Source organism: Asparagus officinalis, chromosome 4 (assembly GCF_001876935.1).
Source record: "Asparagus officinalis chromosome 4, Aspof.V1, whole genome shotgun sequence".
In the NCBI taxonomy this organism is placed as follows: Eukaryota; Viridiplantae; Streptophyta; class Magnoliopsida; order Asparagales; family Asparagaceae; genus Asparagus; species Asparagus officinalis.
Genome location: NC_033797.1, coordinates 137,569,051 through 137,585,053, shown reverse-complemented (window position 1 = coordinate 137,585,053; position 16,003 = coordinate 137,569,051). Strand labels below are relative to the sequence as shown.

The 16,003-nt window shown below is 35.9% G+C and overlaps 1 protein-coding gene across 1 annotated transcript in view; it reads left to right on the top strand.

Moving 5' to 3' along the window:
* The window catches only part of LOC109839502 (uncharacterized protein At1g04910), a 22,186-nt gene that overhangs the window by 4,982 nt on the left and 1,201 nt on the right, over positions 1-16,003 (top strand). Inside the window, exons 3-8 of the mRNA XM_020407959.1 lie at positions 1,555-1,631; positions 3,573-3,661; positions 3,782-3,971; positions 6,023-6,204; positions 7,170-7,272; positions 13,847-14,175. Of these exons, the coding sequence (XP_020263548.1) occupies positions 1,555-1,631; positions 3,573-3,661; positions 3,782-3,971; positions 6,023-6,204; positions 7,170-7,272; positions 13,847-14,175 (970 nt within the window). The remainder of the gene's footprint in view (positions 1-1,554; positions 1,632-3,572; positions 3,662-3,781; positions 3,972-6,022; positions 6,205-7,169; positions 7,273-13,846; positions 14,176-16,003) is intronic.

The following is a 16,003-nucleotide window of genomic DNA, read 5'->3' as shown; positions in this document are numbered from 1 at the left end:
TTTGGACCAGGCAAGGGATGGTCAAAACTAAAGAAAATAATAGTGATCTTACTTTCAAAGTTAGAAGGAATACGAGTCCAAAAGAGGAAGATTCTGTAAACGCTATTATTTATTATATGATTTAAGTTACTGTAATGAGCATTATGGTTCTCTAGAATGTCAAGACATTAAGTACATCCTTTCCTGTGCTCGTCTTTGTCAGAACAAAAATATGAAGATAACATTGTTGGTCTGGAGCACTGATATCAAACATTAGGGATGCTATAATATAGAGGGAGATGAAAGGGAGAACAAATAGGCATTTGGCATATTGTTGTCATTTTGGCACATGCGAGATGTTCGGAATATTTGAGCATCTTTTAAGTTTGCTAAATTAACTGTTTATTAGTCCTTTCTTCTTCACCATTTGGATTTAGATTAATAATATAAAGTCCATGGTTAAGCATTCGGAGGCAACAAAATATACTTTTAAGGAGAACATTAACTCATTACTAATTAAGATTTAAAATGCATGCTTGGATTTAAGCACGTAGCTAAACATTTTAAATGGAGACAGATAATGTATTTTATATTTGAATAACTGGGATCGATGTGGGGAACAATGGACAGTGATAAAGATAAAGAAATGAGTGATCTAATTGTATAAAGATAAGAAATTAGTAGCGTGCAGAAGAAGCTCTGAGGTAAAGACGAATCATATTTTTCCTGGACTTTAGACAATTCGTGTACAAATTCGTGCTGAAACTAGTTTTTAAATCATATTCTAGACTTTGCATTTTTTTTATAAAAATTGATGAGTTTTACATTATTTAGCCCTTAGATTAACATACTAACATTGACATTTTCCCATTCAGGAGTTAAATTATTATAATTGTTAAGGTTTTTAGGACAAGAATGATAAGAGCAATCCCTTATTGGTTCAGGATTATTACTTTTTGAAGTTGTAGCCCCATAAATCAAATTTAGTGCAGATGCTCATCACTATTACTCTGATGCTTGTCATCCTTTACAAGGATTTCTTTTGGACCACTCCAGAATATTTTACATTTTATTTTCTTTTATTTTCTGTTTTTTGTCTTTCATGAACAATCTCTTTGTTGAAACTACAGAATCTTTTATGGCTAACTACCAGAAGGTGATAACATTTTTACCAAGATGGCATCAAAAAAATTATGTAGAATTCATCAAGGTTGTTATACTAAATAGTCTTGGAAATTTCTTGGTTATGTTTGAAACTATTTTAAGAAAGCTTCTAACAGAAGTAGTTTTTCTTGGCATGTCATGCCCCTGATTTTGCATACATGTGCAGAGGAAGAACTGTTTGTGAGCATTGGTTGTTTCACTGCTTCATAATGATATTAGGGAGGGGGAAAAGAGGATTGTGTTTCCTTTTTGCCTTCATTTGTTTAACTTGCAAACTATGAACATATTATTACTAATGATTTCTTTGGAAAGCTATTAACTTTGTTGGTGGTGTGATTGTGAAAGAATACCGCATATTTACATAGAATTTCATTTGTATACTGGTAACTTGATTTTGTATATTGGTTTTAGCTGGTGCGCGTGAAAGCAGATCTAACGGCTACTTACTGATCGCAGCAAGCGGAGGACTGAACCAACAGAGAACAGGGGTAAGATCTCTCATTGTTTGTTTGCATTTATCATTATAATAATGAAGTTTTGAGTTTACTGAGTGCCCTAGAAAATTTCTGTAGCATCTATATGACATCCAGTTTGTCTGATGCTCCACAGCTGCAAAGTGTGCTCTCTTTTGCCTTTCTTCTTTTCCATGAGAAATGAAAATGAAGTTCACTTCTATCTGTAGACTTTTAATAATCAGAGGACTTCCCCCAATTGCACTAGGTGCCTGTATAGCTACGTATGCTTTGTGTGTGTGGATGTGGTGGTCGGTGGGGTGGTGTGGGGGAGTGGGGCATGGTCGGGCGCGGCATGGGTGTTGGTTGAAGCTGTTAATTTCATTCGAGATAAATTTTTGGGGGCTGTATATCAAGCGATTTTGGGAACAGTTACCTTTTCCTTGATGTACATATTTCATTATACTAAGCTTTCATCTTGGTGTTCCTTTATGTTTCGTGTTTGGAAATGTTATGAGTTGTCTTCATATTGATGTAGCTGATTGTTGAGCTTTTACCTTTCCTTGACTAAATATGGTACTTTGATCTATTTGGGTCATGAGTTTTTTCTTGATCAACAGTTGGTGATAGTTTTCTTTATTTTTAAAATTTCTAATGGGATTGTTAAAGCATTAACTAAACTACTGGAAGATTGACTGTGTATTTGAATGCTTGCTATCATAAGCACCAATTGTTGAAGCAAGAAGGTTGTATTGGCCTTTATTTGAATGTATCATCAGCTCTTGGAGTTGTGTTGGTCCATATTTCTTGATTATTGGTATTCATTCACGGTGGTTGATCATCAAGTATATGCTGAATTCCCTTGATGCATCTGTGGGGACACATCTCTACATTCCATCATGCCATTTACCTTTTGTATTCAATTATTTTGCAAGTTTAATGTGCTAGTTTCCCCCCCAAGCACTCAATAATATGTGCTAACAGTTATATGTGGTACAGCACAACAAGTTACCAACAGGACCGAGGTACCTTTGACGAGGACAGTCCTATTTTGATTGATATCTTCCTGAAGCATGTCATGAATTATCCTTCGTTTCCTTGACTTAAGTCTTCTGGTTAGCTATTATGGTTTCTAGGATTTCAAGGTCTTCTTGACATGTGAGGAGTTTGTTTTTCTCTGTTGCAACGCTTACCTTCTGTTCCTACTTCCTCTAATTAGTTTCTAGTGCTCCAGCAATATCAACTGATTATTTGTGATAACATGAGTCCTTTATCAACAGCAATAATGGTGTTTTCATTGATATCTAAGGCATGCTAAACAGGTCATTTAGTTTGTATATTGGCAAATTCTTTGGGCAACTTTGTCTCTGCATTTGCCACCTAATGTTTGTGGGTTTATATTAACCGCTCCACCTTACTGTATTATGTGAATGCTGTTTTTTACTGGTTACTCAGTCTTCCATGTATTTTATGAAGTCCATATTCCAACTGAAAGATTTTCCCTTGGTTATTTTCTTCTTATTTGATTCATTGGAAGTTAAAACTGTCCTGCTGGTGTCCGATCTACTTCTTTTTTTGCATTATAAAGTAATATCTAAGATACAGTGCTACACTGTTTACTTGAATTCTTCTCCCATCACACCTTGTAAACTTAAAATTGATGTGTATACTACCTTGATTACTTTAATTGTTATAGAATAGAAAATAGATCCTCGCCACACGTCATAAATTAGTGTTTGTTTCTACTACCTTGGCTAATTTAATTGCCATGGAATACAAAATAGTTACACTTTGAAGTTTGAGCAACTAAATTGATTCTTGGGCCCATTGAAAAATATGGAGAATTTTCTTCAACTTACAGTCAATAGATGATTCTGTTAACGCATGTAAACATATATGTGAACATTAACTTACAACTGAGTATGAAAATAGATTCCCCTGTTTCTACTTTGGTTCTTATCATACTTATACATTCAGATTACAGATGCTGTTGTTGTTGCTCGGATTTTAAATGCCACTCTTGTAATCCCTGAGCTGGATCATGATTCTTTCTGGAAAGATAAAAGGTTTGAACACATGGTTTTTAAGAAAGCAAATGCGCTACTTCGATACTATTAGAGCACTGTCTGGGCAACATGAATGTTCGTATAGAGTGGACTTACATTTCACTATTTTTTTTCTTACAGTGAATTCGCCGACATTTTTGATGTGAACTGGTTTATTTCGTCCCTTTCAAAAGATGTAACTGTTGTTAAGAGGATCCCAGATAAAGTGATGAGATCAATGGAGAAACCTCCATACACTATGCGGGTACCACGGAAATCAACTCCAGAATATTATCATGATTTTGCACTGCCGATACTCCTGCGTAGACGTGTAAGTAACCCCTCTTGCAGTAAAGGGCCTTTTTATTTGATATATGTTATTGAAATCAGGCAAATCCTTGTGTGTTAAAAATAAATCTGAGCTATTGTAGCATAATGTGAATGTATTTAGTTTATATCATCAGCATGATCAGCTATTCTAGTTTATTATTACCATGGATCACTATTGCGGAATTCTATTGCTCGGGAAGAGGGTCATGACTACGTACAACTTCTTAGCCTTATCTTCGATGGTCTTCGCTTTTAGTGCTGATTGTTGGTTGATGATTTGTTAATAACCTTTTGGAGACTTATCTTGCCCCCTGTAAAATGTTACTTTATCGAACATTTATTCTCAGTGTTGGCATATGCCAGACCTCGCTTAGCTGATTCTTCAAATGTTAATAATTTTATCATCTTCAATGGTTTATGCTATCGGATACGCATTATGCATCTATGGAAAGATGTCCATGCAGAGGCAAAATCAATATGTCAAGAAATTAGAATGAATTTTAAGCATACAATATATTGAATGAATAGAATCATACCAGGAGTACCACCCAAGTATTTCAACTAGGCTACAATTAAACAAATTCTGTCGACCACTCTGCAGGAAATCCTGGCTCATTCATTTTGCACTGATATAGCATGTTCACCCAGCCTTGGTAATTTCTGTTGAGGTTCTTTGTCGTTGAGGTGTGTCCCTTAGTTCTGTGCTGCTCATACTGCTGCAAAACCATTTGTACCAAAAGAATTCTAGGTTCACTTCGTTCCCAATCTTTTATAATTCTACAGTGGACTTCCAAATGCCAGTGTCATTATTGCTTTCAGTTTCATAACTGTCATTTCGACCTTTTTAATTCTGAGACCAGTATACATCAAGATGCCTGTTCAGTCACATTGCGCTCACTGTTATTTGTGCACGTGGTTTTTTATAGCTAGCTGCTGCTCATGACATGCGTACTGCTGAGCTGTTACAACATGCTTTGCAGAATTTTTTTTTTCAAGCATGGCTGATTGTATTACAATTTACAGGAGTAAAATTAATGTGCATAAAAATTATATTAATCTGCTTACAAATTATGTGGAATGCATCATCGTTGATAATTGTTGGTTATTATTCCCATAGTGGATGCATTAGGAAATTCTTCAATTTTTCTCAAAATTCTCTGTCCGTTATCAACATCCTCTATTTATTTAATGCAGCATATGCAAATGCTGTACAAATGAGTATATTACAGATTATTTCTTTCCATTATATGTGCATGCAAAACCAATTTAAATGGGTCATGAAAGTCTTGCAGCTTGCTTGGTCATATGCTGGATTTGCTTAGCGTACAGGCAGATTTTGATTATACTCTTTGACATATCCTGCATACTGTTTAAAAGACTTGAAAATTGCAATTAAAACTATAATTACATTCTCATTTGCATTTTGACTCTAACTAGCATCTCTTCGTCATCATGATCATCACACACACCTTTTTCATTTTTCCTCTGTCAATAGAGTTAGCTATAGAGCATAAGGCTCCATGAAAGAATTGATGAAATTATGCAATCGGTCACCAATCCAGTTTCAACACTCTTTAGTGCAAAATTTCTGACAGGAGTAAAGTATGGGCAAGAGAAGGGGCTTGTCAAAGTTTGGAGCAAAGTGATACTAGCCCATTCCAGTAGTCGGTTGAAGTCACTTATGTAAAGTAACTTTTCAATCAAGTGCCCCAAGAACTCGGTTTATTTATTCTAGTGTTGCTTCTCTAAATATTTAATGTTACTTTTTCATCTTTATCCTAGTTTCTTTCTCTGCCATATTCAGTTATTTACATTTAATGTTGTCATTCTTAACAAAATGATATGACTTCTTACACATACGGTAGCATGACAGTTAAATCTTATGTCTGTTCCCCTGTAATAGCTTAATATATTTCTTTGTGATCTCTCAAAAAGAGATTCTATACAGGTGTTTTTGGCTATCTTCAACATGCTTTTAGGCACATTTGTTCATTTTATTAGTAATCCTATTGTTACGAGTGTTGTGCACATGCCTAAGAAATTAAATTGCAGGCTTTGCAATTGACAAAGTTCGATTATAGGCTTGCAAACACACTTGATGAAGAGCTGCAGAAGTTACGATGTCGTGTGAATTATCATGCCTTAAGATTTACGAAGCCTATACAATCACTTGGCCAAAAATTGGTGAAGAAGATGCGAAAGATGAGTTCTCGCTTTATAGCAATTCACTTGAGGTATAACGAGTTTCTTTCTTTAGAGAAGAGAATGAATTGTATTTTTCTTTTACATGTGATTCCCTTTCAAATAATAATATGACACTGGCAAGGGTTTCCAGTTGCTGATGGGTCTAATTGTCCAACTGACACCTGAGTAATCTGGATAAGATGGTATCAGAATAACTTAATTATATCATTGATAGGGTATTCGTGTGCAACTTTGATGCATCTGTTACCAATTATACTGTTTTAAGGAGAGCTACATAAGTTATATATATGCATCAGTCATACTCAGTTAAATTCACCTGAATAAGTAGTATGGAGAATCATAATATTCCAGGTAAAGCAATAGTAGCGAAACATTTAATTCAGTGGGCCTTCTACTGGGTCACTTTTGCCTTGAGTGGCCAAGATAAATGCTGAATCTCATGTTTGATTTTATTTACTCCATAATTGAATTTTACTATACATAGAAGACTGTTATATTCATAATTGAGTTTATTGTTATCAAAGACTCAAATTTGGTGAATTGTAGCGTGTAACAAGTCCATCATTTCCCATTTTTCTTGTTGCGTTACGTTTTCATGGCTCTTTAATACGTTTCTATTTTGGAGCTTAAGCTGCTATTGAGTAACATTATTCTCTCTTTCTCAGTGCATTGTTAATTCTTTAAGCATGTAGCATAGATTAGTTTGCTCTGAAGAAGACAGAACTAAGTCCAATCTTCATATTGGTCAGCTAATGATTTTTATATTCCATATAAGGGTGCTTGACTTTGTTCCTTGCAAATAGACGGCAATTGTCTGTGTCTCCTTGAATGAATTCTTCGTCATCAAAGCTTATTCATGAATACTAATGTTTCAGCGTCTACTTTGAGAAAATTAAAAAATTCTTAATACTGAAGTTGACTTCACGCAAATTATCTGATCACTTCTATGAAATTTTAGATCGTTGTCAAACTGTTGCTTTTATTGACATTACAGGTTTGAACCTGACATGCTGGCATTTTCTGGCTGTTATTATGGTGGTGGTGAGAAAGAGCGTAAGGAACTGGGTGACATTAGGAAGCGCTGGGCAACGTTACCTGTATGCCTACTCAATTCTTTTTTTCTTTTGTCTCTGCGTATATGCTTCATCTTTCTTGCACAAAACTTTCATATTGATGTATTCTGCATGCTTTTATATTGATTGTGATCTTATGTTTGTTTAAGGGCCTGTTTGGTTACAAATATTTGTTAACGAGTTTTTAGATTTGTGGGCCCAGCTCTAAATTTTTGTCAGAACAAAATCCACTTTGAAAATTCTCTGTTCGGTTGCAAGGATATGGAAGCTGAGAACTTTTTCGATTTCGGTGACAGCTCTCTGAATTTCGCTGTCAGGAAATCCGGCCTCAAAGCTCTGATTTTGCAGAGAAAGTCAGATAAAGGTGGGACCCACACATTAATTAAGAATATTTTGTACAACTTGTGTTGTTCCCTCAGTATTGGGACCGATGTTGGAACCTAATAATTCTTATTTATTACTTATATAAGCTACTGTTCATCAAATATATTCACCATACTGTATTACAAAGTTCAACAATAACAACAATAAAGCCTTTATCCCAAGTATTTGGGGCCGGTTGCATGAATTCTATTCTTCCATTTCAGTCTATTATGGGCCATCTTCTCTGTTAAATTAACCATTATCATATCCTTTTTAATTGTTCCCAATCAAGTTCTTTTAAGTTTACATGGAGATCTCTTTGTCTCATTAACTACAATATTATCACATTTTCTAACTAGTGGACTAAGAGGTCTACAAAACCACCTTAGTCTATTCTCTTTCATATTATTTGGAGCAACCTCTCATTTACTACGAAAGCACTCGTTCTTATTCTATCTTTTAGTGTATACCCACAAGACCATAGTAACATTTTTATTTCTGCTATACTCATTTTTTGTATATGTTGCTTCTTAATTGCCCGAATTTCGAACCATAAAGCATTGATGGTCTTATAACTATCCTATAGAATTTTCTCTTAGTCTCATAGGTAATATACGATCATATAAGACTCTCGAAGCACTTCTCCATTTTGACCATCCTAATTTGATTCGATGGACTCTATTACAAAGTTGAGAAAAGAAAACAAAATTACCAAATTGTACTTCAAAATTATGGACTTCCAAAAAAAATAAAATGGAAAAATGGAAAAACTTAAAACAAAAATATTACAAATAAAAATTAAAATGTAAGGTTCAACATAAATTCAAAAAATACTAAACTTTCCACTTGTTTAATGAACATAAAATTTATTTTCAAGTAATAGAAATTTCAATTAATAGAATATTTCCAAATTTTAGTTTTTTATATTACATTTTCAATATATTTGGAACCATATGATTATAAAATATTTCATTATTTTAAATATAAAGTTAATCATTAGATTTAGTGGAACTCACAACTCACTTTCCAACTTTAGCACTTTCTTTGCAAACAAACCACAAATTCATGGATTCTCTTTTCAACACTTCCTTTTCATTCCATTATTTTACAAAGCAAACACAAAATTAAAATCTTCGGTTGCTAAAGATTCTTTGGATTTATGGCATTAATAAAAATACAAATCCAACATCCAAACAGACCCTAATGAAACTTGGGAAGCAATAATTATTCGACTCCCTCTTGGTCAAGGTGTCTATTCAAGGAAGTAGATTTGGGACCTCTTTTGGTCAATTTGATGTCTAAGCAATGTTCTTAGGCTGAATGTACATGACTTCATCAAGGTGCCTACGCAAGGAAGTATGTTTATTGTTTGTCAACTTTTTTAATTATAGTTCCAAGGCTACATATACCTGACTTCTGTCAGTGGGTGGAAGTTGTTCTTCCAGTATGCTTGTTTCCCTGGAGTTAAAAGGTCTTTCACTGTCATATAAGAGAAATGGACTTAAATTGCTGAGGACGAATCTTAGCAAGATCAGTCATGTTTTCTAAATATTTCCTTCCACTCCATGGTCATCATGGAGGAATAGATCTGGCTTTGTTCCTATATGATACAAATTCTATCTCCTGCTGGCTTATTACACAACTACTATTTGACAGTCATGCAAATTTCAGGAGTTGGATGAATAAGATGATAGGAAATAATTGCAGACCTATACCTTTTTACATTGAACATCCGAGCTGTTTTTAGGTTTTAAAATCTGTAGACACCACAATTTTTCAGAGCAGCTGTAGGAGGTTGCTTGTGTTTTTATACTTGTGACTCCTGTAGAATGTAGTAATTTAGGTAAATCAATCCTGTAACTTTTTTACATGCCAGCTGGCTTCAGTATACAAACCTCTGCATTTGCTAGCATTTTTTTTCCATTAATTGGGGGCTCCTATTTACTAGGAAACCCCATGTTGAGCACACATGAGTGGAGGTTGGCACACCTAACCTTTGTAATTATAATAGTAAAAGTACTATGAACTTAAGAAGTGTATGCTCTCTGTAAGCATGCTCTTTGTAAGCAGTTGAAGTGTTAACTCTATTATGTATTTGTAGGCTGTCTAATAATTACTACAGATAGCTGATCCCGGCAAAGCACTGATGATGAAAGTTACAATCTGACGACTTTCACATTAACCAATGAGAGTTATAAATTGACGACTTTCACCACAACAAACGAAAGTTACAATCAAGGTTATCGATAGCGGATAGCGTCGTATAGCGGTGAGGCATCGCTAAGGCTATTTCGGGCTATTACGGTAAAATAGCGGTAAAAAGCGTAAAGTCAAATAGCGGTCTAATTTAGATATGTATAAACACTAAAAAAAGTTAAAGAAAAATCTAAGGAATCTAAAAGTACATATTGGATGATTTAAAAAGATCCTAAACATAAAATAAACATGTAAAAACATCACGTAATACCGAAGATGACTGGAAGAGTCAAAAAGTCATCGTCTTCGAGAAAAAGAGCTTAGCGGTGACAGGACTGTCCTAAAAGAAGCTCACGGTCAATGTTACATTAAACGCTGGGTGCTTCTAGGTGTCGGAATTGGCGCCCAATGCTTAGTCGTCTAGGCGAGCGCCTATGCGGTTTCTAGGCGTTTTTTTTCTTCATTTAAGTGGTGATCGATGAGATTTTGCTGAAGGTCGGAGGAGGTAGTGAAGGTGTTCATATTTGGAGGTTAATAGAGTTTGGAGGACGTGTAGGCTACGACATATAAAATCATAATCAAGGCCTACATGGTGCAATCCACCACGTAAGCAGACAATACTCCCCTAAACACTCGTAAAATCTAGGTGGTCAGCCTAAATACCACCTAGGTGCTAGTTAGACGACCTAGGTACCGCCTAGGTCTAGACGTACGCCTAAGCAGAGTAGGCGGAGGTTTTTTAAAACAGTGCTCACGGTGAAGAAGGTGAGAGGAAGTATTAAGGTAGGTGTCAGAGGCTATGAGAGGTGACGGGAGTATGCTGAAAATTACAAGAGACGGTAGAATGCAATGGTCAATGGTTGAGTTTAATTTTAAAAAAATTAGCCTCAAACCGCTTTTAAATAGCAATCAAAAAGCAAATTTCAAATGCAATCGCTCACTATTTACCGTTATGATACACTATTGACCGTTTTTGCGAACAGACATATTCTGTAATATGTCACCGCTATTGCGCGATAGCGTAGCGGGCGATAGCGTCGCGGGAAGGGACCGTTAACGCTATTAGCGTTGCTATTACGGGGCTCTTTACTGCTATTTATAACAGTGGTTACAATCTAACGACTTTCATGACAACAGATGAAAGTTACAATCTGATGACTTTCACAACAACAGACGAAAGTTACAAATTGACGACTCACATTTCAAAGAGCCAAATGCAAGGATTACAAGATGACGATCCTTGCAATACTCAAAGAAAGAGATTACAATTGACGATCTCTTCAAAGCAAAACGTGACGGTCATCCCTGCATTTTAACTCAAAAACGCGAGGCTCACCTCTGCGTTCTAAACTTCAAACGTGAGGCTCACCTTCGCGTTTCACAAAGCTGAACGCGAGGCTCGCTCCAGAACGGGAACCTCGCGTTCACCGTTTCAAACACGATTTGAACGGTTTTAAAACCGTTTTCCCACATAATGGGGCCGTTAAGCCCCTATTATGAAGCGAATTAAGAGGTCAGTTATACCCCTAAAAGCCTACAAATAGCTGAGAATTCAGCTGAAGAGGGATCCTCTTTTGGATCATCTTTGATTGGCTTTTGTTGAAGCTTTTGAGAGCTTTTGGCTTGGCTTTCGAACCATCTTCAGTTGAGGAAGTTTAAAATAGGATGTTTAGCTTATTTCAGATTAAAAAGAATCAAATCTTCTTTCTGAAATCAATTCTTTCGCAGAGTTCTTAAACTCATTTTAGAGTTCTAAACTTGCCTTGCAAGTTCTTTCCGACGTGAAGTCAAGAGGAATAGGCTAACGTTCCACGAAGCGAGGTGCTCGGATCGTCAACGGGATACAAGATTCAAGCTCTCATCGTCACCAAGAAGAGCCTAGTTTTAAACAAAGGGAAAGATCTTTATCGATTTTTCTCTCTTTTGTAAATCAGAAAACCCATAAGAGAAGATTGTAATTTCTTTTTCTAAGTCGGTTAGAGAGATTACTGTAGGAGATTGTATTCATTCTTTTCCTAAGTTAGAGAGATTAATACAAGTTTACTTCTCAATTTTCATACTTTTTTTTCCTGCAAACAATATTACCTCTGTTAGAATATAAAATATGAAATCTCAACTCTCACCATGACTTCACAATGTTGGTGTAAGTGTTGGTATAAATATAATGATTAGAAAGACTAAATTTAAGATGATATCTGAGTGACCCAAGTTCGAATCTTGGTGGCCACGAATTTCTTTGTGGATGTCTAAAGAAAATTTGATACTGCTCCATGAGTCTCTATGAGTCCAGGTTTCTGCCCATGAAAGGGTCTTCGATCTGCGGGGACATGTTAGAATATAAAATATAAAATCTCAACTCTCATCATAACTTTAAAGTTTTGGTCTAATGATTAGAGGGACTTAATTTAAGAACCTCTATGCTCTAATCATGTTGAAAATCTAAAATTATTGATGAATTGTTGGTACACTATTTTCTGGTGCTTTAGGTTAGTTTTCCCTCCTAATATTTTCAGAGTAGACCCATCACTTTCATGTTTAGTGGTCGATGATTAGAATTTAGGTATCCAGTGCAATTGTTGAAACTTGTAGGTGCGAAGTTCAATCTACTATCTGTGCACATGATTTTGATCTGAACTGCCCTACAGAACAGTTTGATATAATAACCTTCCTCATTGACCTGAATGTGACGGCTTAACTGTCATGCCTCGGGCCCGCAACCCCATTGGCACGATGTAAGCTATGGGTCCATTGAGTGTAGTGCTTTGTTTGGCTCAAACCACTACCAAAATCGAATGGCCGATGCCACATTTGAACCCCATGCTTATCTATTTAAACACTCACAACTTTTAATCACCACACACTCGATGTGGGATTATATTTTTGTGGTACTCCATTAACTGTTGGCTTTACTGAGGCCCAAGAAGGAGAATATTAATGGTGAAAGATCCGGAATGGTGGGTTAAGCCACAGTTTTATCTACTAGCTCTTCTACCACTTACCCAGTGGTTAGTATTATCGAATAACACGAACGAAATACCTTTTTTCTGATGACCAATTCATACTTGATTTCAACCATTTGCTTCCATTAAGTGTAGTGCTTTGTTTGCCTCAAACCACTGCCAAAATCGAATGGCCGATGCCACATTTGAACCCCATCCTTATCTATTTAAACACTCATAACTTTTAATCACCATGCACTCGATGTGGGACTATATTTTTGTGGTACTCCATCAACTATTGGCTTTACTGAGGCCCAAGAAGGAGACGATTAATGGTGAAAGATCCGGAATGGTGGGTTTAGCCACGGTTTTATCTACTAGCTCTTCTACCACTTACCCAGTGGTTAGTATTATCGAATAACACGAATGAAATACCTTTTTTTCTGATGACCAATTCATACTTGATTTCAACCATTTGCTTCCATTGAGTGTAATGCTTTGTTTGGCTCAAACCACTGCCAAAATCGAATGGTCGATGCCACATTTGAACCCCATGGTTATCTATTTAAACACTCACAACTTTTAATCACCACGCACTCGATGTGGGACTATATTTTTGTGGTACTCCATTAACTGTTGGCTTTATTGAGGCCCAAGAAGGAGAAGATTAATGGTGGAAGATCCGGAATGGTGGGTTAAGCCATGGTTTTATCTACTAGCTCTTCTACCACTTACCCAGTGGTTAGTATTATCGAATAACACGAACGAAATACCTTTTTTTCTGATGACCAATTCATACTTGATTTCAACCATTTGCTTCATGTTCACTTACCAACTAGTGGTCTATGTGCGCCACCACAATTGGCACACTGTGATCTTCTACGATCAGTTAGCCATGATGAAAAATCTTGCTTAACTGGAAAAAGTGAGTAGGAGAACAACCCTTACTATATCAAATAAGTACTAAGATACTTTCGTATCTAATTTATTTATGTTTCTATACTGAAATAAGAATTAAGATACTGAATGTGAACTTGAATTCATATGATTACTTATTGATTGACAACATCAGTAAACCTTGTCTTCTGGTGTTTTGGTAGGATTTGAGCGCGGAAGATGAGCGTAGTCGAGGAAAATGTCCATTGACTCCATTTGAAGTTGGTTTGATGTTAAGAGCTCTTGGTTTTGGAAATGATACATATGTTTATGTTGCAGCTGGAGAAATATATGGTGGAGAAGAGACTTTAAAACCTCTTAGAGACCTCTTTCCACACTTATACACCAAAGAAATGCTTGCTGGAGAGAATTTGACACCTTTTCTCTCCTACTCTTCTAGACTTGCTGCCATTGACTATATTGTTTGTGATGAAAGCGATGTATTTGCTACTAATAACAATGGGAACATGGCCAAGATTCTTGCTGGGCGGAGGTATGTTTCTGAAACTCTAGTAAATGTTTAACTTCGATTTCCTTCAGTAAAGATGTTTGCTTCCTTCATCATTAGTTCTATCATTAGCCGTAAGTTTATAGTTTGGAGGTAGAAGAATCCATGTCCACAGTAGTCATGTTTATCCTACCTTGTAACAAGTTTAGCATAGAAGTACCTTGAAGTTTCTCATATACACTTGCAGGTAAGGACCTTGTGTTGTTAAAAGTTATCCAAATGATAAAAGAAAGATACCAACTTGTATTCTAAGCAGCTTACCCCCTTTTAGTCTTCAGTAATTTTTATGTCTTGAGTACATATTAACCTGTAGCTTCATAGGTTCCAATTTTGATTGGCAATGCAAGACATGGTTGTTTTATAACTCTATGTTTATCTAGGTTGCTTGGTCCGATGATTACTGACCTTCTATCTTTTATATTAGAAATAGGAGTTTCAAATAAGCAGCTAATGGCGTTTGTCTGTAGACACTTGACAGCCCCCCTTATCTCAGTGTTTAGTAAAGGCTTCATACACAGTGCCCAGAGTCGACCAGCTTAGGCATTTGCGTTGAGTGGTATTAAGAACAGCCAAGTTTCAAGCTGTCTAGGATGCGAAACACCCTTGGCATTTTCAATATGTTTTTTGTTTCTATTTGTTCTGCTTTTGCGCTGAAAATATTTCCAAGTGAGCCATGTCTCAGAAGCCGTTATGAGGAGGACAGATGGGTGTTTAAGATTAACTTATATTCGTTGCTGGCCCAACAACCCATCAACTTTTAGATTGTGATTAGAATAATTATTTATCATCATAACTTTTTTTTGTCTTACATTATCACATAGGGTTTTTCTTTAACTGTTTTAGCCTCTGAATTGTTAAAACAAACCCGACATATCATGTCACATGAGAATTCAGATAAGGCTGTCCATCATTTTGTCATCCATTACCTTTTCATGTCAAAATTGATCTGGCTCTGGAGCAAGATGTCAAATGAGAAATCAAAACGGAAACCTGAATAATAGATATGTCAAGTTTTATATATCATCTGCTTGAAGTAGGTTGCAAAATTATGATTCAGCTCAGGAGAAGGAATATCATGCCTATCATATGCATCTATAACCTACATGCTTATTTTTTCTATGTATTATATGAAGTCAGTGATTCTGATCCCCTACTTTTTTTATTTTGACTTGTGTATTTTGCCTGCTGGCCGTTCTAGAACTACTTTCAATGGCATATATATTCAAGAGCTCAAAGTTTCTTGGAGGAAGTGCTCTTTGATTCCAATGTTTAATAATCATGCCAGATGTTATTTTGCCGTCCCTCTTTCCTCACTGTCAGTTTTTTTCTGAAATATTATCCGCTGCATTTGTTTAGTTGCTGCTGCCATCAGTATCAACCTTCCTTTAACGTACTGGGACATATCAGACAGGCAAATTAACATTTTCATCCCTACCAAGCCCATATGAATTTTTCTCCCCACTATATTTGTCTTAGAAAAAGCTAGCTTTAGTGATTAAATATTCCAAAAGCAATAAAGTCCCTCTAACCATTAGGCGATAACTCTGAAGTTATGGTGAGACTTGAGGATTATATTTATATATTCTAAACATGCCCCCGCAGGTTGAGAGCCCTTTTTATGGGCCGAAATTTGGACTCAAACAGCAATTTTAATTTTTAAAATATCCTCTTTTAATTTGTGGCTTATGGGTTTTGAACCTAGGTTGCCCTGATACCATCTTAAAGTCTCTCTAACCATTAGACCATAACTCCGAAATTATGGTGAGGCTTGAGGATTATATTTTCATATTGTAACAAACACATCTGTTCTCTG